At 42.0% G+C, this 27588-nt stretch overlaps 1 protein-coding gene across 1 annotated transcript; it reads left to right on the plus strand.

Annotated features, from left to right (window-relative positions):
* The first annotated feature begins 1243 nt into the window (after positions 1-1243).
* On the plus strand, positions 1244-27588 carry LOC145405978 (uncharacterized). The gene is made up of 6 exons (XM_080277160.1): positions 1244-1259; positions 14043-14393; positions 15952-16085; positions 23890-24041; positions 25027-25170; positions 27516-27588. The coding sequence occupies exons 1-6, from the start codon at positions 1244-1246 to the stop codon at positions 27586-27588; spliced, it is 870 nt and encodes a 289-aa protein (XP_080133286.1).

A 27588-nucleotide genomic window follows, 5' to 3' on the forward strand; every position in this document is an offset into this window, starting at 1 on the left:
ATTGTCCTTTCTGAAGAGAGAGAGAGAGAGAGAGAGAGAGAGAGAGAGAGAGAGAGAGAGAGAGAGAGAATCCTTAAACTCTTCACTCCGATGACATATTATTCTACACCTTCAATCTTGCTCCTTCCAGACAGTTTTTTTTTAAGACTGGACAGAGTTAATCACTTGTGATGACGGGCTTAGGAACGGTCTCCACTAACCCATACATAACTTGATTCCTCTTCCTAAGCCGAATGAAATCGTTTAGACGTGAAGAGAATAAGGTAAGAAGTACGTCACCGGTTTGAAGGGGTTAAAGATTATATCAAGATGTACAATCAAATACAAAAGTTTGTTTGCGTCTCCTGGCTGTTTCTCTCATTGCTGGATTCACAGGTGCTTGATAAAGACGTGGTGGACAAAGAAGCATAGCCACTTACAATTAATGCAAAAATGCACCTCGCTTCACTACGACATAGTCAAGCGTCTGTGAATCCAGTGATTAAAATGAGGCAGGAGAGGTGAATGGACTTTATTGCCTGAATGTACGAAGACCACTAAAAGAGATGATCTTCACTGTGAGCAAAAGAGCTCCTCAAAGACCACACGAAACATATGAGCAACACAACTCATCGTTTAATCATAGGATCCATCCCAGTCTTTGAATTTTATGGTGCAATACCCTAAACACACACACACACACACACACACACACACACACTCGCTGGTGCAGTGGTAACGTTCTCGCTTGCCATCTGGTAGACGGGAGTTCGCGCCTCGCTCAGGTTGCGAAAAGTTTCACTGACGAAGTGGGTGGTTACTGTCCCCCTTGAGCAAGGGGACGGGTGTGTGCGTGTGTGAAGGTCACAGCCTTGCCCTTAGATCGGACTCTATGAGCTCTCAGTTCCCTTCCGGGAGGGTAAAAGCTGACGATCACGACCATCAGGTGATCCTGACCGACCCGGTGAATTACACACACACACACACACACACACACACACCTGGTGAGGTGGTTAATAGAGCACTCTACTCCCAGTCCAAGTGACCGGAGTTCCAGCTCCGCTCAGGCCGCGCTGTTTTCGTAGGCGAGGTGTGCTCTCACCTGTCAAGTGTAGCTTAAGGTGAACTGTGGCCAAAGACTTACAAGGGTTCGAAACTCAGCTTAGTAAGAGTAGGCGGTCTGTCCCCTTGTGCCTACGCCTCCCTCCAGCCTCGGTGAGGCTTGGTAATGCGTTGGCATTCCTCAGGAGCAGGCAGGGTCAGCATGTTTGCCACCTTAGGTTAGAATGATAGATTTTGGAATTGTGTGCTTTCAACCATTGGCTGCGATGAGAAAATGAACAGAAAACTGTTATTATTATTATTATTATTATCATCATCATTATCATTATTACACACACACACACACACACACACACACACACACACACACACACACACAATCCAGACATCCCTCCTTCTCCACACAGCATCACATTTCAAACATATGCAGTAAACAAACACATAGCCACTATAATCACCCAAACCTATAGCCAAACTGTGTCCTTCATGAACCCTCACGAGACATTCATCCCTCAGAAACTGTCCTTCCCAGAGATATGAATGCATTTAACCAAACAACGATGCGGCCACCTACCTTCCCACCTTCAGTATCAACACAAAATACAAGACACAAGCAGTACACTAAGCCCTCACTGAAATACACCACACACAATAACTCACTTACCTCATGAACCACACTAGCAAAACGCCGATAAAATTTCAACGTAACCAAAGATATGGCATCGCCGGGTGAAGTGGCCAGTTTTCTGCAGTCCACTTGGTTCACGTTCATATGAATGGTTCGAATCTCGGCTGGGGCAGGGAACAGTTTAAGGATTTGAATTTCATAAAAGCAGACTTTCCTGATCTACCAGATGACCCACCGACATGTCATAAAAGTACCCCCGCTAATACCAATACACCAGTCCTGTATGAGACAGCCCTAGCATGTATTCAATATGGACGGTGGGTGTTAGCGCCGAAGTGGTGACATGTAGAGAGGTGTATGTATGTAGGAGGACTACTGGGCCTTGAGAGCAGGCTGTGAAGTCTAAGCCCAGAGTTAGACACATAAAAAAAAAAAAAAAAACTACCACAGCCACCACCACTACTACTGCCACCACCACCACTACCAGAACAGAAACAAGAATAAAAACAACAGCAATAACGACTTTTCTGGACATCTCTCATCATTAGCTCAATAGGAAGAAAATACTACTGTATAATGATGCTAATACCTTTGTCGAAATTCAGCTACGAGAGAGAGAGAGAGAGAGAGAGAGAGAGAGAGCGAGAGAGCATTAAATTGCCAAGAGAAGGGAGAGGGTGACTCCACTCAAACTCCTTCATCCGTGGATGTTTACATTTAATTAATTCTTAGTGTGTCCAGGCAATTTTGTTTGCCTAAATAAAGGATCTATAGTAGGTAAACGATTTATTAACCTCTTTATCCTACGACCCTTTCTTTCACTTTCATGTTGCCATCTCCTGACAGTGTTATTCGGGAGCGGAATTTCAGATTGGAAGGGTTGCATACATTCCCCATTAATCATTAACTTTCAACCAGTACGATGTTCTAACAAACAAAATATACTCGACTTTAGTTCATTCATTTTAACTAGTAGCAGATTTCGTCCTTTTACAGCTTATTTCCCCTACATTCATGGAAGAATAAGGCAATAATAAGGTTCAACATGTTTCCATAGCGCTTTCCCGAAACTAGCATCATAATCTAGTGTTAGTCTGTGTAATCCTTCATCATTCAAGATCGAGAGGTGGCAGTTTTACGCCTAACTGAAATTATTAGAGCTTAATAAGAAAAGGAAATATAATACATTCTCCCGCTGAAGGGGTTGAAGCAATACCAAACAACTTCTTTTTTAAAGTGTGAATAAAATGTAAAATCCGTCATTGTGCATAATCCAAATGACACCAAATAAAAGAGGAAGCAACAAAGAGGCAAGAGGAGTAAGAGGAAAGGAGACTGGTGCACTTAAGGATGGAGCAACATTAACTGCCACGTGAAAAAACTTGACCAGGGGAAGAGGAAGCACAGGAAATGGACTCTGTGTGTGTGTGTGTGTGTGTGTGTGTGTGTGTGTGTGTGTGTGTCTTTCTCTCTCTCTTTTCCCTTCCTCCTCTGTCTCCTGCATTAGTCTTCCATTTCTCTTTTCTCTTGCATTTTTCTCCCTTCGCTCTCACATTTCCACTTGCCCCCTTTTGTCTCGCAATCTCATCCTGTCTTCTTGCTTCTTCCCTGTCGGACATTTTGACAGAGATATAGATAGGTAGACAAAGACAGATAGACCGATAGGTAGGTCGGAAAGGAGGTAGGTAGAGAGACAAAGGAAGAGAGAGAGAGAGAGAGAGAGAGAGAGAGAGAGAGAGAGAGAGAGAGAGAGAGAAAGGGGGGGAGGGAATGAAACAAAGGGAGAAGAGACACGGTATCAGCAGACAGCCAGATAGAGAGCCATACAGGCAGCTAGCTATATAAATAACAGATCGAAGGCGTCAGTTTTATACCTGAAGAATAGTTGCCCCCCCCCCCTATTTTTTTCTGGCTCACTCAAATTGCCTTTATTCAGTTTAGGAAGGAATTTTAGGACTGAGGGTGGCATTCTGAGTGCCTTTGGTGATGTGACACGTTCTCTTTGTCGATATATTGTGCACATCACATCCCAGTATCCACTTGTCTGATATTGATGGTAATTATGTCGATGCTGAAGCGACAGAATTCAGTTATAATTACAGAGTAAAGGTGTACTCTACAAAATCATTCGCGAAGAAAGAGGCTGTACAAAATTTAGTATGCCACCTAGATTAAAGACCTGAAAGCGCATGAAGCAACAGCAGTTATGAACATTTCATTCCAACGACATTTTTTTTTTTTTCCGTTATACAGGATGGTTCATATAGAGCGCTCCACTATACCCTATTTGATTGACTTATGCAACTGAGATGTATGGGGCGAGTAGGGTGTGTTTGATTCGCCTCAGCTGATTGGCCGCCAATGATGTCATTGCAACATACGCGCCACATCATCGGCAATACTTGTTCTTAACTACTTTCCTCTTGTGTCCCTGTTAGTAAAATACTCAGCTGTTCATAAAAAACACAAAGAGTATATTTAATCTGTTCTTCTGTTAAACAAGCCATCGGTCTGTATGCTTTCATCACTATAAATAAGCTGAGTACTTGCTGTGACGCATAAATCCTCACATCTACGTCAGTGGCAACACTCGCCGAGGAGTTTTCAAAGTATTGTGAGTGTAAAAATCTCTCATTATATCACGAAGTTTTTGTCAGTTTGCTTTATTCGTGTGGTAATGTATGTATTAACTGGAAGGATTGATAGAACCCTACAATGACATAAGTGATATGAGTGGCTACCTCTTGTTGGAAAATTTTTGTGCAACAATGGAAGTAACTCAGCACTTACTTAAATGTTAGAAAAAACAAATGTAGTTTGCATGATTTTCTTTTCATAGGATCAAACATAAACTATCTCTTCAACTTACTGTATGAAAGACTGCTGTAATGGACAGCAGAGATTATTGTTTCCAAAGACGAAACGGACAGCGTTGGATACAGAAAGTTATGGCAAGGGAACACCTTACTGACGAATTAATAGTGAAAATAACCAGCAGTGGTGAAATAATGGACTTGAAATAACCATTGTAGTAGAAAGACTGACCCCTCTTGTATATAGCCTACTCATAAATTTGTGACTCTGCCAAGTTCAGTAAAAGGTGTTTCTCTGTTAATTGACCTGCTGTCCTGTATACCTACTTGACTTTCTCCTGCTATGGTGATAATCTCATTCCATTTGTTTCCCACACCCGGTGATAGTTTTTCTTTTATTATTTCCTTAATCTTTTTGCCGTACTATCAAACGCTTCACAGAGAGAGAGAGAGAGAGAGAGAGAGAGAGAGAGAGAGAGAGAGAGAGAGAGAGAGAGAATGAAAACGACTAGCGCATGACGAGGAGCCTATGGACGTGCCGTTAAAAACAATAATCAAGAAAAAATTTTAAAGCACAAAAAGGAAAGAGACAGAGAGAAATGAATTCCCCGAGCTAGACCTTGACTGATCATATATCCCCGCTAGGTGACGGGAGAGCGCTACTTCTCCCTTCAGGGAAACTACCCGGGCTGGGCGCGAATTCTCGACCCTTCGGTCTTGAGTCAGAAGCTTTACTGCTGAGCCACGATGCCCCCAGAAAGAAAGGAAGAGAGAGAGAGAGAGAGAGAGAGAGGAGTCGGGTTAATACCTTCCCTCGCTAGCCATTTGAGTGTTACCATCGACATTAAATCTGAGCATTATTCATTACGGCAGTCTTTATTTGCATTAAAGCATACAGATCTTTAACAGATTACTGTAAAAATACTAATCGGGTTCTTGATGAACGTCTGAGTATTTTACGCCCAGGAATATAATAGAAAAGCATTTAAAAATAAAATTTCTATCATCTGCCATCACCGGTGGCCAATCAGCAGCCGTGAATGAAACACACCCTACGCGCCCCATCCATCTCAGGTGCAGAAGTCAATCGAATAGGGTACAGTATCTCTACTGTCAGTATCTTATGTGTTGCGGTAACAACTCATTCTGCTGATGTCGAACTGGGTATGGCACTGAGAGTAGGAAATGTGTAAATGATGCTGGGTAGACATTGATAGGCTAGCACTGACTGAGCCGTCCCCACAACACATGACCAATCACCCGGCAGAATGGTAGAAAAGTCTTATACTGTATATGGACCACCCTATATTCTGGCTATCACAAGACGATCTTAACCTTCTCAGTCTAGCGATGCATTATTCAGTTTATTCTTGCTATCACCAGAAGATTTTTTGCCATATCATACTTAGGACTTGTAGTAATGAAGGGGATAGTAAAGGTCATAATAAACCACCCTGCATCATCTCCAGACTGCAAGACTAAAACAGATATATAATACTGTACACCATCATACTGAAAGGGGTTAATTTACCTTGTACGGACAGCCTAGATTGAAAGTGGTATCAGCTTTGTTAGAAAGATCTTCTTATTGTACTAACAGGGGAGGCCATATCCAGAGTGTGCCCCTAACTGTGTCACTCACTCACTGAGTCTTTGTACCTTTAGTGATGATGGTGTTCATACCTTATGAGGGTGTGCTGAAGGTTGAGGGATATTGGTGATATGTCTGTGATGTGTCTGAGGTGGGTGTGGTGTTCATCTAGTCTACCACGTACCTGCATCGTGCCGGAATTGCTGTAAATATGACACAGGGGGGCAGGGCAGAGAGCTGGGTTGTTAGTTGTACTAGGACAGCTTGTTAGCCATAAAGGTGTCATTTAAGTGCCTAACCAGTGGATGTGACTATCTTTTTCCTTTATATTGGTAGCCTTATTGTTTCTGGTTCTAAGTGAAATTGTGATCGGGTATCCGGAATTAATATTGTCCTCAGACCCAAGGGACCAACATTTTCCCTACGAAGACTCTCTCTCTCTCTCTCTCTCTCTCTCTCTCTCTCTCTCTCTCTCTGTCCATCTATCTATCTGTCTATATATCTATATCTATCAAAATATATATATATATATATATATATATATATATATATATATATATATATATATATATATATATGTGTGTGTGTGTGTGTGTGTGTGTGTGTAAATACTACAGGGCGATTCACTACTTCGAGGCAACAGGATAAAGCCGATTATCCTGTTGTTCCTGAATAAATTTACATGAAGCTCTGTTCTTACAAACTTCGGTCTATGCCAGTCAAATACTGCAGCTGAAAAACCCCCCAGTGTTTGAACTTAACGAGGCAGATGCTGTAAATGAAATGCTGCTCCTCTGACCATGCCATACTCAGTAACTGACCACGTATTTTTAATTCTCCGGATTTAATTCAGTAGTTTTTCCTCAGTGTGGGAGCATCTTAGACGAGGATTTAAAGTTATGCATTATACATTTGCTTAACTAAAACAAAACATTATGAGGGAGAATGCAGCCATTCAAGAGGATAAATAGTACCCAAAACTCACGGTTTGTAGTACCAAGCTATATTATGCTCAAATGCTGAATGAGACCATTTCCCAAACCTGGTGTAACTGTGGATATATTGTAATGAAATATCGAAAATAAAGACCAATATTCATTAAATCTGTTTATTACCTCCGCCAAGGAGATTGTGTTTTCACTCCTGTCCGTTTGTTTTTTTGTTGGTTGGTTGTTTTGTGAGCAAGATTACACAAAAACTACTGGACGGATTTTCACGAACCTTTGTAGAACAATGGGCCTTGGCCCAGAATAGACTCCATAAAATTTTGGTGCAGATCCATATAAAGGTGCGGATCCAGGAATTTTTTTTCACTTTCTTTAACATTGTGAGATAGAGCGTTTTTCGACATTTTCGTGAATTTATCTTTGAATATTGCATGGATCTTGATGAAAAAAAAAAAAATCAGGCATATTTAGGATGTTGGTATCTACGAATGTGTACAATTTGGCGCGGATCCATATAAAATTACTGATTTAGCGGATTTAAATATGCTGTAATAGGGGGGTAGTCTTTTTCCATATTGGCTTAGACTTGATTGAATTAAAAGGAACTGCATGTTGGGCCTTGGCGGAGGTATGCGCTCTACTGAGTGCCATTCTAATTTTATCACATTTTTTTTTTTTTTTTCTCTGAGGCCTCAGTGTAGTGAATCACTTCCTACTACATATTAGTGCTGCTGCTGCTGCTGCTGCTACTACTACTACGACAACAACAACACCAATATCAACAACAACAACAACAACAACAACAACAACTACTACTACTACTACTACTACTACAACCACTGTTACAACTGCAACTACTAGTACAACAGCTAGTCCCGGCGCACGACTCTGAGGTTGTCATTATCGTACCCTGGCAGCCTACCATTCAAAAGTGCGTCCGATTTCGTATCATATTAAACACGAATCATATTGTTATGCACGAATATATTATACACGAATATTATTATACACGAACATATTATACACGAATCATATGCGTCATATTATACACGAAATCAGACGCACCTTTGAATGATTGGTTGCCAGGGCACGATAGTAACAACCTCAGAGTCGTGCGCCGCGACTATAGCATTAAAAATTTTTGCCGTACCGTACTTAGAATGGGATATGAATGATATTGGTCTGTACAATTTCTCTCCCTAAACCAACGTTTTATCCACTGGATTCGAGGTTTCGGACAATAAATTTTCACTCATACTGAGTACCGTACTCTCAGACTAAATTTATATACAAACCAGGTTCAACAAATATTACCCCAAAGTCGAAATGTGAAATGTTCAGTGGTCTTTGTCGAAGGAATAGCGTTGGATCATCTATTTTATTTTAATTTGAAAATCTTGTTGATGGCAATTGATAATTGCCGTTCAACAACACCGATTTCTTTTTTTTGTGCATCCAAAATCTATCCGCCTATCTCCCTATCTATCCATCTGTCTATACCGGTATATGTATCTATCTATCTGTCTACCTATATGTATTGACAGATGCCTTAAACGTAAGTGGTGGCCATAAATAAACTGCCTTCATGTCAGCCTGTCAACTGCCGTCTGCTTGCCCTCTCTCCAACTCATACCCATCAGCTGCCATCTGGCTACCCTTTCTCCTACTTACACCCCTCATCCATATACACCCAAAATCTAGACTATATCTCCATTTTATCCTCGGTCTCTCCTCTCTTTCCATCCTTCCCTTTCGTTTCTCCACCTCACGCAAATACTCGTACTCTCTCCTAGTCATCCTCTCATTCTCCAGTCTCCATCCTCTCCACATGGAAATATTTCTCCGAATGTTTTCTAGTAAATCCATATCAACACCACAACACTCCTCCATTTCTGCATTTGTCTGTCTCCACGTGAATCCATATGCTTCTCTAATACACACGTTTTCATTGCTGGGATTATACGCGTATGTAAGTGACGGAATTTATCAGACCTTGCAGTTTATATTACATAGAACTGTGTAAGTAGATCTGTGACCTGCATAATATGAGAAAACTGTATGGTATAAAAAAACTAGGCCACCCCACCCCATCTCTCTCTCTCTCTCTCTCTCTCTCTCTCTCTGACCGTGAGCCCAGTGGACTGCAGACTAAAGCTGCCATATTTTCCTCTCTCTTGCTTCTCTATCTTGTTTTGTTATTGGTGTTCCTCTCTGTGTCCTTCCGTTTCACCCTAACCTTTCCCACAAAACCTCTCCCGCCCTAACTTCCCCCATCATAACTTGCTACCCTGACCTCTTCCACCCTTACCTTTCCCTCCTAACTTCCACCCCATCCTTACCACGGTTACCTGTCCCACCCCAACCCTTTCACCCTAATCTTTCCCGCGTTACCTTTCCACCCTAACCTCTCCCACACTAAAGTTTCCCTCCCTAATCTCTCCCTCCTTATCTTCTCCCTTCCTCCCCCTAACCTATCTCTTCCTAACCTCTCCCTTCCTAACATCTCCACCTAGATCCATGGATATAGAGAGTTTGGCTACTCGCTCACCATACTCTTATTGCCATCATGCTCGCTCTAACTTCCTTTTTCTCAGCTGCCTGTATCATTAACTTTTAATCTTAGATGAAAATACTGATGACACTGTAATTTTAACAATCATGAAGATAAAAATCTGTTGGTACCTTACAAAATGTATAATCAAAGTACGCCATATGTCCACATGGAATGCCATAATACAAGTGTGTGTGTGTGTGTGTGTGTGTGTGTGTGTGTGTGTGTGTGTGTGTGTGTGTGTGTGTGTGTGTGTGTGTGTGTGTACTGGTTCAGTTGTCACTAACAATCCTTTCCTAATACTGCTGTTGTTGCTGTACTTATTGTTGCCATTTTCCATGCAGAAAGGAAATCTGCGTTTATGATGAGCTTTCTTTCTCAGCGGGAAAAATATACACAGGGTATTTAGCTCTTTCGGCTTTCATCAGACGATGTTTGTTGTTCAAAGTGACCATCATTTAATATATATAGGCTTTGATTCTGTGCACGAGAGTTTAGCCAGTACTTGTTTTATCGGCATATGAGATTCAGAAGTAAGCTTTCTCCCTCAGCTGGAAAAATATACACAACAGGGTATTTTGCTCTTTAGGCTTTCATCAGACGATGTTTGTTGTTCAAAGTGACCATCATTTAATATATTACAGGCATTTATTCTGTGCACGAGAGTTTAGCCAGTACTTGTTTTATAGGAATATGAGAGTTGGAACTAAGCTTTCTCCCTCAGCTGGAAGAATATACACAACAGGGTATTTTGCTCTTTCGGCTTTCGTCAGACGATGTTTGTTGTTCAAAGTGACCATAATTTAACATTTTATAGGCTTTGATTCTATGCACGAGAGTTTAGCCAGTACTTGTTTTGTAGGAATATGTACAGTATTAGTTCTGTACATGATACTTGTGTCTTAGTCGGGGAAGATCTCAGCTGATTGCATGAAAACAAGCTTTAAAGGGAAAGCATTTAGCATGAGTCGTGTCAGATCATGAATTCTCCCCCAGTCATAACTGATTCTCTTCAGAAAGGACACCTAAGTACATAGAATTGGAGCACATCTGAACAACGCGAAAACATATAATACAAAGTCTAGTTTTGCTGCTTTTATGCTATTTTTTCCGCTAAAACAACATATATATAATATACAGTTCTTACGGGAAAAACACGTGGGAGATCTGTGCATAATTTCACCCATCCAAGGTTGTGTAGGAAATCCTTATACTACAGAGGATATCTTGTCAAGTAGGGTAGTGTCCCAGAGTAATATATAACCCATGTTTTACTGTGCTTAGGCTGCGGGAAGGGAAACAGGCGATGGAGACAAAGTGGCACCTTGTGATCACGCGATCTTACCTGACCAGTTTCGCTCTACCTGCTCTATCTACGGCTCTGCTTCCTCCTCTACCTCCGTAACATCTCCCACTCTAGCCTCTCGCACCCTAAATTCTCTCCCTCACCTCTTCAGCCCCTAGTATCTCTCTTCTCCAACCATTCCCTCCCTTTCTCCCTCCCTTCTTCCCACTTTCCGGGGCTGGAGCTAATTCACGGCAGTTTAAGGGAGACGGTGGCCAGTGCGTGTCATCCCTGTCAAAACCTTCCTGCCATCACTCCATCACCTCCTTCCTGTCTCTCACCTTGAAATTTCTCTCCACTTGATCCATCCTTTCTCTCTCTCTCTCTCTCTCTCTCTCTCTCTCTCTCTCTCTCTCTCTCTCTCTCTCTCTCATACAGCAAATTAATACTAAGCTCTTCCCACAGCGATACGGTCTATATTTTGCGTTTATATTATGCTATTTTTACAACACCTTAAGCTTTCTGCTGCCCTCACACAAACTTATTATTGCAACAAAGGAAGTCTGTAAAAGATTTATAGACCGAGGGGGTTGATACTAAGGAATGTAGCAGATAGGTAACAAGACACACAGACAAAGAGGTTGATACTAAGGAATGTAGCAGATAGGTAACAAGACACACAGACAAAGAGATATACAGAAAATATAAACATGCATTAATGACGATACGCAAATAGAAAAGAAGGAGCTCTCACAGAGTGCAATGCCCGTAGCCACCAGCCGGTCTAAGGGCAGATTATGACTTTATCCTGTGATCTTGACTTTGGACAAAATATATCGAAATCAAATGACTTCATTCTACCCAAACCCTTGATATTTCCACCAACATGGTTCAAGTCAGAATAAAGCTGTTTGCACTGACTTTGCCAACTGATTTTGGCATTTTGCCTTTCTTTGTAACCTTCACCTTTGATCAAGTTCTCTCAAGATCAAATTTACATCGTTGTTTTAACCTGAACCCTTCCACAGTGGATGGTTTACATCGGGTAAAATCTTTTCAAGTTGACCTTGCTATACGACCTTTACCTAGTTCTAAAAACAACAGGCAAACCACTTGGGTGATCCTCACCTCATTCAGCGAGTTTGATTCAAACGAGATCAGATCTACTGTAGTTATGTTGTTTACATAAAGAAACATGAGTTAAAGTTAGACCTTGCCCTGTGACTTTGAGATTTGAATGACTCTTCTCAGAATTGAAGTCCATCATTTTTGCCTGACCCTTAACACTTTCTCTAAATTTTGTTCAAATCAGACTAAAACAAAGTTGTCCTTGTTCTGTGACCTTGGATATAAACCCTACTAGGTGACTTTTACCTTTGATTGTTCTCAAAATGGAATCTTTTCATTCTTGTCTTATCCTCAACTCGTCCATAATGTTTGGTGCAGATCAGATAAAATTGGTTTAAGTTGACCTTGTCCTATGTTTTTGCCATTTGACCAATGTTCAAAAACTTTACTTTTTGGTTGACCCTCTACCTTTACACCAAGTCTGGTTAAAATTAGACGAAAACTTTCTTGGTTACTTTGATAACAAGCACACACACAGGTCAAACTTTAACTTAGCCCTATGACCTTGACCTCTGAATGAATGTTCTCATAATCAGTTCGTTATTGTCTTACCTTCAACCTTTACGTAAGTTTGGTTCAAGCTAGATAAAAACAGTAAGTCCGTTCCTGTGTGCTTTCCTTTGTACACCTTTGTAATGCTGGTCCTGTCACGTGTTCTATGGAGTAATTCTTCTTTTTTGCTCTCCTTTATTTTCCTTTATAATGCTGGTCCTGTGATCGTGACCCACAGAGAAACTCTGCTGCTGTGTTTTCCTTTTGTATTCCTTTGCAGTGCTGATGCTACCACATGTGCCTTCTTCTTCTTCTTCTTGTGACCTCTGTCGCTTTGTATCGCTTCGTAGGTCCTCCTTCTCTTCTTGCTCCTTATCCTCTTCTCTTTTCTTGATCACACTTCATATTTTTTTTTTTTTTTCGTTACCTTTTTTATATGTTTATTTACTGTCCTTCTTGCTGTTGCCTTTTCTTCTAACATTGTGTTAGAAATATTTTAGCAAACTTCATTATTCTCCCTGCTTCTTCCTTATCCCCATATAGTCCCAGTACTGTACAAATCCCCCCCATCTTCTTCCTCAAGTCTTCTCTGCCATTCCTCCATTCCTATCACCGCTACTACTGATGCTATTAACTTCTCCCTTTGTTCTTCGTAGTTGTTGCATTCAACAATTAGGTGCTCTATTGTTTCTTTTATCCCCTCACAGAATTTGCAGTTCTTGTCCTGTTCCTCTCTATTTCTACCATTCACTTCCAGAGTACCTGTCCTAGCTTTAACTAACAGTCTACTTCTCCAGTCTCCTACATGCCCGTTTAGCCCTTCTGGTTTTTGCTTTCTTTTATACCATTTCAGAGTCGCCTTTCCTGTTAACCCCGCTTTCCATCTGTTCAATCCGTTCTCTTCAATCTTTTTCTTAATTTGTTTGCCTTCTATATGACTCCAAACCTCTGCCAGGTTTTCTCTCCTCTTCCATCTGTTAATTTCTCTCCCCCACGATGATCTTGCCCCTCTTTTCTCCAGCACCCTCGTAGCCCATCTTTCCACACTGAGTTTTTCTATTTTCTTTGTGAACCCCAATTTTCCTTTCACAATTCTTTCTTTGAATGTAATCCAGCCCATGTCTCCCCTTATGGCTTCTACTGCCGTACTTCTTGGGACCCCCAGGCCCCATCTACCCACTATGTTTTGTACATTTTCCAACTTCATGATATCTCCATCTCGGTAGTTTGTTATTTCCGATCCATAGAGACAATAAGGCACTGCTATTCCTTTCCACAGACTCTTACCCACGTTATACTTGTTAATCACTCTACACCCTCCATTTATAATCATGCCTGTCATCTTCCGAGCTTTCCCTTCATTAATCTTTCTTTGTTTCTCCCCTCCTATTCCGTCCTTACTCACTTCTATACCTAAGTACGTGCACAGAGTAATTTTGTTGCTGTTTGCTTCCCTTTGCAATCCTTTGTAATGCTGCTGCAATCACGTTTCCCTTTGAGTAAGCCCATAACTGTTTGGTTTCTTTTAAACTCATTGTAATGCTGGTGTTGTCACGTGCTCCACAGAGACAGTGAGTGGCCTTCGCATCAGACGGTTGAGGGTGCCATCCCCTGTGGTGGTGGGAGAGGAGTTCTGGCTGGAGTGTGACTTCGTGGAGGAGGGCGAGAATGTGTACGCCCTCAAGTGGTACCTCGGCCTGGATGAATTCTACCGATGGACGCCTGCGGAGGTGCCCTCTGTCAAAACCTTCTCCATACGCGGCAGACCCCTGGTGGTGGACAAGGCGGCGTCAGACCGTGGCCGAGTTAAGGTGCTGGGTGTCACCCTGGGAGCCACGGGTGTGTTGCGTTGTGAAGTGTCTGCTGAGGCTCCGTCCTTCCACACAGAGTCTGAGGTGGCCACCATGGTGGTCATAGGTCAGTATGATGGTTGACGAGTCTCCTCTTATCCTAACGGCTGAAAAATAACCACGCCTTCCTTGACAACAGTCTTGGTCAGTGTAGCCAGATATGTATCTTATGTGTCGTTTTTCTGCACAGAGTCAGAAGTAAGTATGTTGGTACTTATAGGTCAGTATGACTGTTCACTACCCTTCCTATATCTTACGGCTGGTGCTGGAGAAGGATGCCTTCACATGGTGGCACCGATACAACTGAGCAGATCTACTGACTGGCTATACAAATGTCTCTCAGTTACATCCCTGTCTCCTAAAAAGTGGATGGTGGAAGAGTAAAAAGGCAGCTTCAGCCTGCAGTCTACTGGGTTTACATTTCAAGTGAATCTGTGGTTGCAATAAATGCAACTACTATTACCATCTTAACAGACAAAGAAATTATCAAAGCTTCGCTGATAATGGCCTTGGCCAGAGTGGCCTAATATGTATCTTAGGCCTCCGTTCTCCCTCACAAAGTCAATGTGACCACTATGACAGTTATAGGTCAGTGTGATGGTTCTCTTCCCTCCTCTTATCTTAGCAGCTGACTTACCCAGAGTAGCTTAAAGTGTATCTCTTCTGTTAATGTATAAACTGGTGAGGCACTTCCTCACGTGATGACACCGATATTACCGTTCAGCTCCTTTGCGTTGTTATACAAACGTCCTTCAACTTCCTCCTTATGTCTCTGAAAGGAGGATGTGGAGTGCAAGAGGAGGGCAGGAGGAGCCAGCAGTCCATCGGATTCACGTTCAGATAAGCCTGGGGCTGCAACTACTATTATATCACTACAATCGGTAGAGAGGTGGCCTGTAGTCCTAACGGACCCAGGTTCGAATCCCGGCTGGGGCAGGGAACAGTTTAAGGATTTGAATTTCATTAAATCAGGCTTTACTGATCTACCAGAACACCCGCCGACATGTCATAAAAATACCCCCGCTAATACCAATTCACCAGTCCTGTATGAGACAGCCCTAGCATGTATTCAATATGGACGGTGGGTATTAGCGCCGAAGTGGTGACATGTAGAGGTGTATGGTATGTAGGAGGACTGCTGGGCCTTGATAGCAGGCTGTGAAGCCTATGCCCAGAGTCGGACACATAAAAAAAAAAAAATACACAGCTATGTGAGGTGGACAAAATGAAGATTATGAAGCCAAAACGGGATTAAACAATATGATTACCATCGTCAATTAAGCTTTGTTTATACATTTCAGCCATATGTGCTTATCTAATCAGCTCCAATAACTTATTTTCTGACACACATGCAAACACATATCTTTAATGGGTGCGACTCCGTGAGTCCCAGCAGCCTTTCTACGTCTCACAAAGCTGAACATGTCATCACTTCAGCATTGCCACCATCGTCCACACTGAATACAAGCTAGAGCTGTCTTGTTCAGGAATGGTGCACTGATATTGGCGTTTTTTTTTTTCCACGTATCGGTGGGTTTTGTGGAAGATTAGTAAAGTCTATTACATAAAAAAAAAAAAAAATCAGTCCCTCAAACATGCCATATCCTGCCTGGTTCTCCGGCCAGACCTGCCAGACGAGCGTCCTGTGATCAGCGGTGTTCGTGCAGCGTACCAGCTACATGAAGACGTCAGAGTCAACTGCACCTCACCCAGGTCACAGCCTCCAGCAACACTAGCCTTCTACATCAACGATGAGCTGGTTAGTCAACTCTGCATCTGTCTACTTTAGTTTATAATTATCAGCCATATTTTCAATCCACACCCATTGCCTGTGCAATTTATAGCCACACGCCCTCATTCTACCACACTCCCTCTCTAGACTTTTACTTGTGGTGCTGGAGAGAGACTCCTTCATGTGGTGGCACTGATGTGACAGGATGGTGGAGCTCCCGGGCTATATTAACGTCACTTAACATCTTTTCTGTCCTTCAAAAGGAGGAAGGTGGACTGCAGGAGAAAGTCACCATCAGCCTGCAGTTCACTGAGTTTACGTTCAGATGAGCCTCCTCCTCCTCCTCCTCCTCCTCCTCCTCCTCCTCCTACTACTACTACTACTACTACTACTGCTACTACTACTACTACTACTACTACTACGACTACTACTACTACTACGACTACTACTACTACTACGACTACTACTACTACTACTACTACTACTACTACGACTACTACTACTACTACTACTACTACTACTACTACTACTACTACTACTACCATAATTACTACCACTGCTAATACTTCTGTACATCTACCATTACTACTTTGCATCTTCTGGTTCTCACTCTGTCCCATTCCCAGTACTCGTACGACTTATCCTCTCTCAACTGAACTCCTTCAGTCTATCACACTTCCATATCGTGCATGTGTTCTCATCATTTTCCCCACTTTCCAAACAGTCTCATGTCTGTCATATACAGTATACAACTTTTATGATTACCCGTCCCCGCTCTGGAGGGGTTCGGGAACGGGTATTGTTTTCACTCGGCTTGTCTGTTTGTTTGTTTGTTTGTTTGTCTGTCTGTCTGTCTGTTAGCATCTTTTTGAGAAAACGACTGGAGCGATTTTGACTAATATTACAGGGATGATGGGGTATGATCTTGTGATCACCTGATTAAATATGGGGCCAAATTGGGCCAAGGCCTAGGATATAGGCCCCAAAAATGTAAAAAAAAAAAAAAAAATCGTTTTTTCGCCATAACTCCTTTCAGTTTCGTCATATCGACACGAAACCAAAGCCTAAAGGTGCATCTTTCAAATTTGCATCCTATAACATGCCTCACTACATCAGGGGAGTCACTCCCCAGTTAGTCATAGGGGGGTCAGTGCCAGGTGTGTAGGGCCTAAAATTTCAAATCGTCATGAGATCGTCAGTATTCACCCGATTTACTCCAAATTTGATATGTGACATCTTTGACTAGATATCTTGTTGTGATTATATGTCAGCACTAAAATGACTGCAGGAGACTTTTTTTTTTTTATGCTATGAAGAAGGAACTAAAGGCCACGAGCCCGCAAACTGTTCCAAGAGAAACACAAAATACACGAGAGAGCCAAATTCAAGGTCCGATCATTTCGAGATGCCTGAACACACTGCGTTTGAAAGACTGGAGATCATAGGTAGCAGGAAATACAGACAGAGGGAGACAGTTCCAGAGTTGACCTGTTGCATAAATGAAAGAGTGGGAGTAACGGTTAACTCTTGCATTAGAGAGTTGGACAGAAAAGGGATGAGAGTTTGCTGCTAGACGGGTGCTACGCGCCCGTCGTAGAAGTGGAGGAATGCAAGCAGACAGTTCAGAAGAGCAGGGTTGGCTGTGCCTTGGCAAAGCATCTTGTCATTATTCTTTTTTCGTTGAGGTTTTTGTCACTGGGCTGGACTCAGGGGTTGGGGGCTTGAATAATGGGTGAAAGAAAATGTTGTTTATTTACTTGACAGAGTTTCCATTAGAGTCTACTTCTACCAGGCTTTTTCTTGCTCTCTACACCACACCTCAGCTCATCCACAGGTGAAAAAGGAGTTAAGTTGTTGATGATGAAGATGATGATGATGATGATGATGATGTTGAGGATGACAGATTTTTGAAGGACTTTAACAATTTCTTTGTTTGCATAGAAAATATCACACTTGCTTGTCTCTCAGAACCTGTTAGTGGCTACTAATATGTAGTTTATTCATTTTAACTTGGAGGAGACTTTCGTTCTTTTGCAACTTATTTCCCGTAGCCCAAAGGCAGAATTAGACAATACAGTGAACTGATATTATTTCCACAGCACTTCCTCGCGACTAGCGTCGTAATTCAGTGATAATCTCGTTACAACTCAGTATTAAGGATGGGAGATGGTGAATTTTCGCCTACTTAAATTGAACAGAGTATAGCTGGAGCCAAGAATTTCGAAGACATGACATGAGAGAATGGCTATGTGCATCATGACACAGGACACTTGCCTCCACCAGTAAAGTGCACTTTGTGAGCGGGTGACGAGCGAGTGAGCGTTTGTACATATACCTATCCTCATACTTTCATCCTGGTGTAAACTTTCAATATTTCTGGTGAGGTAGTCGAACAATAACATAAGAATAATTTAGCTACAACACTTACTTTCTCACGTTTTCTCTCTCTCATATTTTCTCTCTGGATGTGAATATAGCAAGAGGACATAACATTTATCACATGTGCAATGTTCAAGTTTCAGCTCCCGACTTGCCATGTCAACGAACTGCTTCGGTAAACGCTTGGCTATTGATCGAATAATAAAACCCAGAAATGGGGCGATTACCCTTACTGATTTAACCGTATAGAAAAAAACATTCATGTAAAATTATGAGCTTAATATCCGATATTTAACTGTCGGAATTCATGTAAGAAAACGATGTTACAACAGGAATCTTTATTAATTCGATTTCATAGTGTAGCATGTCACTTGAAGCCCCCTGTACATTCCCTTAGAAAGCTGGAATTCCAAAGAGTTTTTTTTGTCTCATGAGCAAATATACAGCTAAAAAAAAAAGATGATTGTATAAACTACCTCCTGAAAGAATCTCCTCTACCTCACATAGTAAAATTTTTATTAGCCTCTGAAAATCATCGTGGTCGGGCCGTGTTGTGTCGGGCTGGGCCGGGTCGTGTCGGGGCGTTCATTTCTCAGCTGAACGTAGTGTAAACATAACTTCACCACTTCTCCTCGTAATAATTAATAAGTTTAGTTGCACAAACTATACAAATGTTACTTTTGTACACATTGGCGGATTAAGAGGGGGGGGGCGTTAGGGGCGGCCGCCATGGGCCCAGGCCCAAAGGGGGCCCATACAGTCTGCCAGACTGCCAGTTGTATTTCTATCTATCTATCTATCTATTGCCAGACGCCTCAATCCCGTTTGGGGTGGCCACAAACAAATCGCCTCCAAGTCGCCCTGTCCCCCGCCATTTCACTGCCCTGCTCCCAACTCACACCCCCTTCTCTCATATACCTCTCCACCCCATCCCTCCATCTCATCCTCGGCCTCCCCCTCCCTCTTCCCCCCTCCACCTCACTCACATACACTCTCTTCGTCAGGCTTTCACCCTCCATCCTCTCCACATGGCCAAACCACCTCAGTGTGTTCCTCATAACGCTTCCTATCACATCCACATCCACACCACAACGCTCCTTTATATCCTCATTCGTCAGCCTGTCTCTCCACGTGACTCCACAGGCTCCTCTTAAATAACTCATTTCCACTGCTCTCACTCTTGACTTGTGTCCTTCCAACAATGTCCAAGCTTCACTACCGTACGTTAGAGTTGGTATCACAATACTGTCATGTAGTAACTTTTTCACTTCCATGCTCACTTCCCTGTTTCTTATCACTGCTTTCAAGGAACCAGCAACCTTTCTTCCCTGCTGTACCCTTTCAAGCACTTCACCCTCCAAACCTCCATCCTTACTCATCACACTACCCAAATACTTAAACGTACTCACATTTTCCAATTCCTCACCATCCAACCTCGCTGTACATTCACTAACTTCACCTCTCTCAAAGACCATCACTTTACTCTTCCCTACATTCACCTTTAGGTTCCGTTTCTTACACACTCTCTCAAACTCATCCACCAAGCCTTGCAGCTCCCCTTCATCTTCACTCAACAACACAGTATCATCTGCAAACAACAGTACAGGGAGTTTCCAAACACTATCCTCTCTCACCAGGGCCACTCCAACATCCACTACCCTACCTTGTACCTCTTTTATTACCCCATCCATGTACAGATTGAACAACCATGGAGACATGACACATCCCTGTTTCAACCCAACTTTCAAAGAGAAAAATTCACTTAGTTCACCATCCACACGCACTGCAGCCTTCGCACCATCGTACATACTCTTCACAGCATTCAACAACTTCCCATCTACTCCATATATTCTTAACACTTTCCACAATCCTTGTCTATCCACCCTGTCATATGCTTTCTCCAAATCCATGAAAGCCGCATACAACTTCTTTCCCTTCTCTAGAAACTTTTCCACTAAAGATCTAAGAATGAATATCTGATCTACACAACCTCTTCCCTTCCTAAAGCCTCCCTGTTCTTCTCCAACTAATTTCTCTGTTCTTTCTCTAACTCTGTCTATAAGTATCCTACCATACACTTTTCCTATTATACTAAGAAGACAAATGCCCCTATGATTACCACACACTTCTTTTTCCCCTTTTCCTTTGTACAAGGGAATAATTATACCTGACTTCCAATCCTCCGGGACTCTACCTTCCTCCCAGGCCAATCTGCACATCTTCCACATCCATTCTACTACTATCTCTCCCCCATGCTTCAGCATTTCACCACACACTCCATCAATTCCTGGGGCTTTCCCCGATTTAACTTTCTTCATTGCTTCCACAACTTCTATCCTACTGATTTCTTCCTGTCTTCTCACCTCCCTCCTTCTCCCAGCCATTCCCCAGGCACTTATACTCGCATTACTTCCATCCTCTACGTTCAACAATTCCTTAAAGTGTTCTCTCCATCTGCTCACTTTTTCTCCCTTCTCCACTAGTAATTTACCATTTTTATCTTTCACTCCCCTGCTAACTTCACTTCCACCCTGTCTTACTCTTTTCACTTCTCTCCAGAACATTTTCTTACAGTCCCTCCATTTTACACTCAAATTCCTTCCAAATTCCTCATCCACTCTCTTCTTACTCTCTCTTACTAATTTTTTCACCTCTCTCTTCCTTTCCACATATAACTCTCTCTTCCGCCTCTCAACTTCTTCCACGCCCCTATTTCTCATCCATTCATTGTATGCTTTCTTCTTTTGTGCCACAGCCTGTTTCACCTCTTCAGTCCACCACGCTGTTCCTTGCACCCCCCTCCGTCTTCTCTTTCTTCCACACATCACATCACATGCTGCACATATTTCTTCTGTAAATATCTTACACATACCTTCCACATCTCCCATCTGCTCCAATTCATATTTGCCCAATCGTTCCTCCACTTCTCTCTTATACTCTGCCTTTTCCTCATCCTCTTGTAACCTTTCCACTCTCCTTGCAACTACTCCTTCCTCTTGTCTTTCCCTTCTTCTATTCCTCCATCTTACTTGCATCCTAATTCTGGCCATCACCAAGTAGTGGTCAGAAAGTCCACTCCCCCAACCTCTATACACTCTTGCATCCTTTACACATCTTCGCATCCTTTCATCCACACACACATAATCAATCATTGCCTTCCTTTCATTCAGTTCACCACCCACCCTTCTCATCACTCGCCATGTATACCTGTGGATCATTTTATGCCTGAAGAGGGTATTGGCTATCACCAACCCCCTCCCAGCACAAATGTCCACTAACGCACTCCCATTCTCATCTATCTCAGCAGGCACACCCCACTCACCAACTATTCCATCCACCTTCACATTACCAACTTTACCATTCATATCACCAATCAAAAACACTCTCTCATTCCTTCCAAACTTTTCCATGCACACTTCTACATTTGTCCAGAACTCTTCTCTCACTCTTCTAGCACGATCTTGCGTTGGCGCATACACACACACAATCGCCCACATTTGTATTCCAACTTTACAAAATGCCAGTAATTTTTCTAATTTGCTATTTTCTATTTAATGTTATTTTTAGAATGTAATTTAGCAAATGAGTTCTTGAATAAATAATAAGAAAAATTTACTCCATATAATCTTTTGGTATAGTTACTGTGTGTGTGTGTGTGTGTGTGTGTGTGTGTGTGTGTGTGTGTGTGTGTGTGTGTGTGTGTGTGTGTGTGTGTGTGTGTGACCTGTCAGGGGGGCCCATGATTGCCTCACCGCCCTGGGCCCAAGACACCCTTAATCCGCCACTGTTTGTACGGAGTGGCCCATAAATAACGCCCACCAGAAACACACTTGGCGGTATTTTATGTATTGTGGGAACGACTCAGAGTGCTGGTGTGGGCGTGGGTATGGAAGTAGATGTATAAAATCAATAAATGATGAAGGATAGACACTGATGAAGCTGATGACCAGTCTCCACAAGATATGACAAATCGCCTGACGGAGTGGATGAGAAGCGTTATAAATGAACCACCCTGTATAATAAGTAAATCAGCCTTACAAGATCTGACTTATTGCACCGAGTAACTGAAAGCCACATAATCTGTACTGCATCAATAGGTCCTCACTGACGGGAATCGAATAGCGCAGCATCTTTCCAGTACGAATATAATGTAAAAAAAAATAATAATAAAAAAAAAATAATAATAATGACCTACTTGTAAAATAAATCTGCACACGAAATACTGTATGGCGAGAATTAAGTAAATGTTTGAATGAGAACTGAGTGCATACTGGTAGAGAAAATAGTCTCAAACATTGAAAAGTGCAACTACAGTACATCAAAACAGTTTCGTAGTTTAGAACAACAGTGATTCCGTTAACTTTCCTGTACTATTGGTCATACGACTGCACCAGTAAACTATGATAATTTCCTTCGATTCTTCAGCTCCCCCTCCCCTCCCTTAATCTACCGAAAATTTTAACCCTGTCGCTGCTATAAATACATTTAATATCAGATTCAGGCTACATCCAAACCAGTGTATTCAGGTAAGGGTATTTCTAACAGTCTAATGGTTAATCGAGAATGTTTTCATGCTTGACTGTAACAATATATCCCAGCTGAACAATATCGCTTTGCAGAACACACAGTAATAAAAGAAATAACTTCGTTGACATACTTTTATTATAAACTTGCTTCCTTCAGGCTCATTTTCAGGTCAGGAGAAATCTTTCCAACTGAAGGGGCTACATAAAGCAGTCATTATGTTATTCAGTACTACATTTTTTTTTTCTTAACTTAATTAAAAACTTCTAAAGGCTGGAAGAATAAAGTATGCGTCCGTGGACTGAGAGGGCTACTGAATCCACAGAAAGCAAAAGAAGTATACCACAACAAGAACTGATCACAAGTTCGTTTATACATCACAGCCATAAACCATATCTGTTGACAGACCATCGGGTAGGGCCAGTGATGCACTGGTTTGCACTTCCAGCTTGCAGTCGAAAGAACCCGAGTTGATTTTCAGGCTGGTCAGACTCTCGGACAAAGTTTGTTCCCCCTTGTCCCTGTTCACGCAGCAGTTGAATTAAGGACCTGGATATAATATAGATGGTTGCGAGGTGTAATTTTGTGAAATACTGAGACATGGGAAACACTGATATTTTGTCTGGATGATGTTCACATAACAAAATGGGATTGGGTGTAAATGTTACCGATTATAATCGATAACATTTACACCCAGTCCCATTTTGTCCTCTTTGAGGTGAGAGACTGAGGCATGGTTACTGTAGTCCAGTACATTTAAGGGTAGATGACCTGTCTTCTTCCCTAGGTGGCATTACATGGACCAAGAGCCTCCAGTCGTCTCATGGGGATCACACCTACCATAGGCCTTCATTTCGACTGGGGCATTCTTACCACTATACCACCCGGAATTAATGTGTTTCTTCTTCTTCCTTTCATCTTATTCCAGGCGGAGCCCTCGTGGTTAAGACAGTACGCGGTGAAGGAGGAGGGTGCGAGTGGTCTGGAGACTGCATCACTTGGAATGGTGTTCCCACTGATGCCCAGATATCTGAGTCGGGGTCCTGCTCAGGTCAAGTGTACTGCTGCTATACTGGACAGGTAAGGGATGAATTGTGGTGTATTATCAGATGCACATTCGGTTAAGTGAACCAAGAGTTACGTGGATCAAAAGTGTATGAAATAACAACTGTGCTTGTGTGACTGATGTTATGTACTCTCTGCCCACCTCGCCCTTTGTAGGCCCTTTGCAAAGGTGGTACATTAGGCGAATTACCAGTCACAAGGAGTTAGGGGTTGAAAGGGAAGATCAGAGATACTGACCTAACTTTATCTAGTGTCTTTGCAAAGGACCAACACAGGGTGAAGTGGGTGGAGCATCCACGACATCATTAACGTGACATCTATGGCACATATAGTTACTTCTAGCCTGGGTAACTCATAGTCTGATGCACCGGGATAGCCATGAGACATTTGGGTAAGGTCTTTCTTGCCCCAGCCTTTTCATACCTAGAGCTGAAATAGGAAGTTTGGCCTGAACTTATTACTTCAGCTAGGTGTAAGTTGTATTGTTGTTGTCCTGACCCCAGGCTCATGTGAATTGTGACAATGTTAGACTGCAGACTTGCTGTATGTTGTCCTTCTGCAGCCCAACATCCTCCTTTCGGGGGACAGGAAAGTAGATGGATGTTTGCAAAACCAGGCAGCTGAGTCCACTGATTATACTGGTGCTATTACAAGATGGTGTCCCGGTCCAGCAGTAAATATAAGTTGTGGAAAGTAATGATCGTCTATACTTTTGCCCTTATTCAGAAAGCTATGAGCTAGAAAAACAGTTAAGTAACAAAATACGAAACACAAGATAGAGCTCTGCTAGGTAAATATCACTGAGAATTGTTTGTAGTTCAGTAAGTTGACATCCTGTATACCTGTAAATGCATCCCCAGGATTATTAATTTAACATACGTGCGTACTAGTCTGGAGGAAGACTTGAAATTTGCAAGTATTTAAAGTCTGTCTTCAGTACCCTCTCCTTCTAAATAGTCATTAATATAAGACACTTTTTTCTCCTCTTCCTGACATGTAGATATTGGGAGAGCAGCGTGGTATCCGTACACACAGACCTCCCCCACCAAGCATCCATTGTGGAGGAGCGTATGGCAGCGGAGAGTGGATCAGCCTCAGTAATGTTCAGCAAAGGTGTGTATGTGGCACTGAGGTGGCCTAAAAGGTATGCCTCTGTCTCTGTGTTGTAATAGTGGGCGGAGCCAAGGAGAGTGATGTCACGAGTTTTGGTGCTTCCCATTGGCTGATCATAGAGTGGAAAGAACCAAGAGATGTGGTGGCACAGGTACCGGTACATCCCATGAGTTGGTTAGGATAGTGGATGGAGTACAGGGAAAGAACATCACAAGTTTGGCATTTTCCATTGGAGTAGTGGGTGGAGCACGTGGAGTAACTTCATCAGTTTCGCACCTGCCATTAGAATACCGAGTGGAGGACGGGAATGATGCCACAAGTCTGTTACCTTCCACTGGAATAGCGGGTAGAGCAAAATGGAAGGACGTTACAAGTGTGGCTCCTTCCACCAGTTAAGAGCGTAGTGGATGGAGACTTTCAGTTATTCCACCCATTCTCCCATCATTCTTGGCTGGACCTTCTGCTGTCATTACCTGTCTGTTTTGCCCAGGGGACAATATACAGTGGATTATGCTGGGCTTTCTGGATTCAATACTGTACTGTAAAACGCATATTGTCATATCACTCTTAATTCATATCCACTGCCAGATATGGGCTTAGGTTGCTAGTATATTTTACACAAGATGTATTGGATTTCAGAACAGGTTTCTACTATTAACAGAAAACTAAGGTGCGTGGGTTGGGCCATGTTGTTCTAGTACTAGCCTTGGTCCACCTCTTCTTGGACATGTTGTGGCTTTCGTATTAGAAAAATAATCTCAAGCCCTTGAGGACGGCATAAGTTATATCTGTTGCTGTATCCAGGCAGTTTGCATAAAGGAGGGAATGGCATCCTTCCTTTCCCTCTTTTTTTTTTTTTTTTGGGGGGGGGCCAATTTTCCCCATCCCGAGTGTTTACGTTTCCATAAACCGTATACCACTTGTTTCTTTACTGTTTGTACTAAGAGATACGCTGACATGAAGATTAAATTCAAGTTTTATCATTCGAAATAAAATGGGAAGAACATTTAATATTTTCCCAGCCACAGGTCATTTTTGTAGTTCTCCCTGTTGAATGAATAAGTGTATAGAAGTAGCTTTTATATGCTTTCCAATGGCATTTTCAGAATTTAGGGACGACCAATAAATTTTAGATCAGTGGTTCACAAACTTTTTCTGGTCGTTACCCACTTTTCATACATGATCCTTGTCCATGGCCCCCCTTCCCCAACCATAACCCATGACTACAGTGACTGTCTACACTACAGTCCTACACTCATCATGTCCATATAAAAATCACTCAATCAAATCCTGTAATTTTATTGATTCCATTTGTTATTTTCTCTTTTGTTAAGTATTAATAAAGAAATGTGTATTTTGTCTTAGCTGAATCATATATATATATATATATAATTATTGAAATGGTACTAAAGGAATAATAAAATGCACATTACAAAAATCCATACTTAGAATAATTAAAAATTGCATTATTGCGAAAAGCTGATTCAGCAATAAAAAAATATTCACTGGATTGAAAAAGTGTATTAATCCCACGCAATTTGATCTGATCTTTGAATCTTACAAATCTGATAACTTTATAATTCTGAAATGATATGCTATCATAGTGAGTCATAATTATCTGCCACAACCATGGCCTTCAATTGCGACACACCCACCTCCTCCCAGACCATTTGCTTCTGAACATTCATGCCAGGTTCATTTTTCCTTCATTTGAATCTCCATTCCACTCAGTGTAAGTTCTCTCCACTGACTACCTACTCGCTAAACTCCTTCGGTTCAGGTTATGGCCCCCTACATTCTGATATATGGCCCCCGGTTTGGGAACCACTGTTTTAGATGAAGGAGCACGTCGAGAAGTGGCCCTCTTCATCTATCACTCACTACTGTTTCTAGGAAATGAAATGGCTCACTCGTGTAGACGTAAATGAATTTAATGAAACCCCATATTAGGACCCTGAAACTCCCACGTATTATCGTTACTGTTATTCTTGTTTAATTATTTGCAAAAAAAGTAAGAACATCGAAGATGCCTACTTAGACTCAGTGAAGACAAATATAAAGGTGCTTTCATGGAAAACAAAGGCTACCGAGCGACCAGTTACCTATGTAACAAACTTAACCCCACTGACGCCACCAGGTTGGACATCATTCCATCAGTAACTTAATGGTTAGGAAACATTTTCCACTTTCTGAATGCCGCTCGTGTCACTGGTAAACGGGCAATAAGGAAGTTTTAACATTAATTGCGTTCATAATAGCCGAGAGGTTTAATAGAAAATGTAGACGCATATTACTTATAACTTTAACAGTTTGTAAAATTTGTTAGTCTTCTGTTTGTATGCTCTGTGTTAATGGGATATATTTTGTGGTTTCCAGGTGGCGTATTATTAACGTGGACAGTGTTATGGTGTGGCGTGGCAGTAGTTCGGCTGTTGTACCTCACCTGTGA

Source organism: Coenobita brevimanus, chromosome 8, assembly GCF_032717465.1.
Source record: "Coenobita brevimanus isolate Jiangsu-jjx chromosome 8, ASM3271746v2, whole genome shotgun sequence".
Classification (NCBI taxonomy): Eukaryota; Metazoa; Arthropoda; class Malacostraca; order Decapoda; family Coenobitidae; genus Coenobita; species Coenobita brevimanus.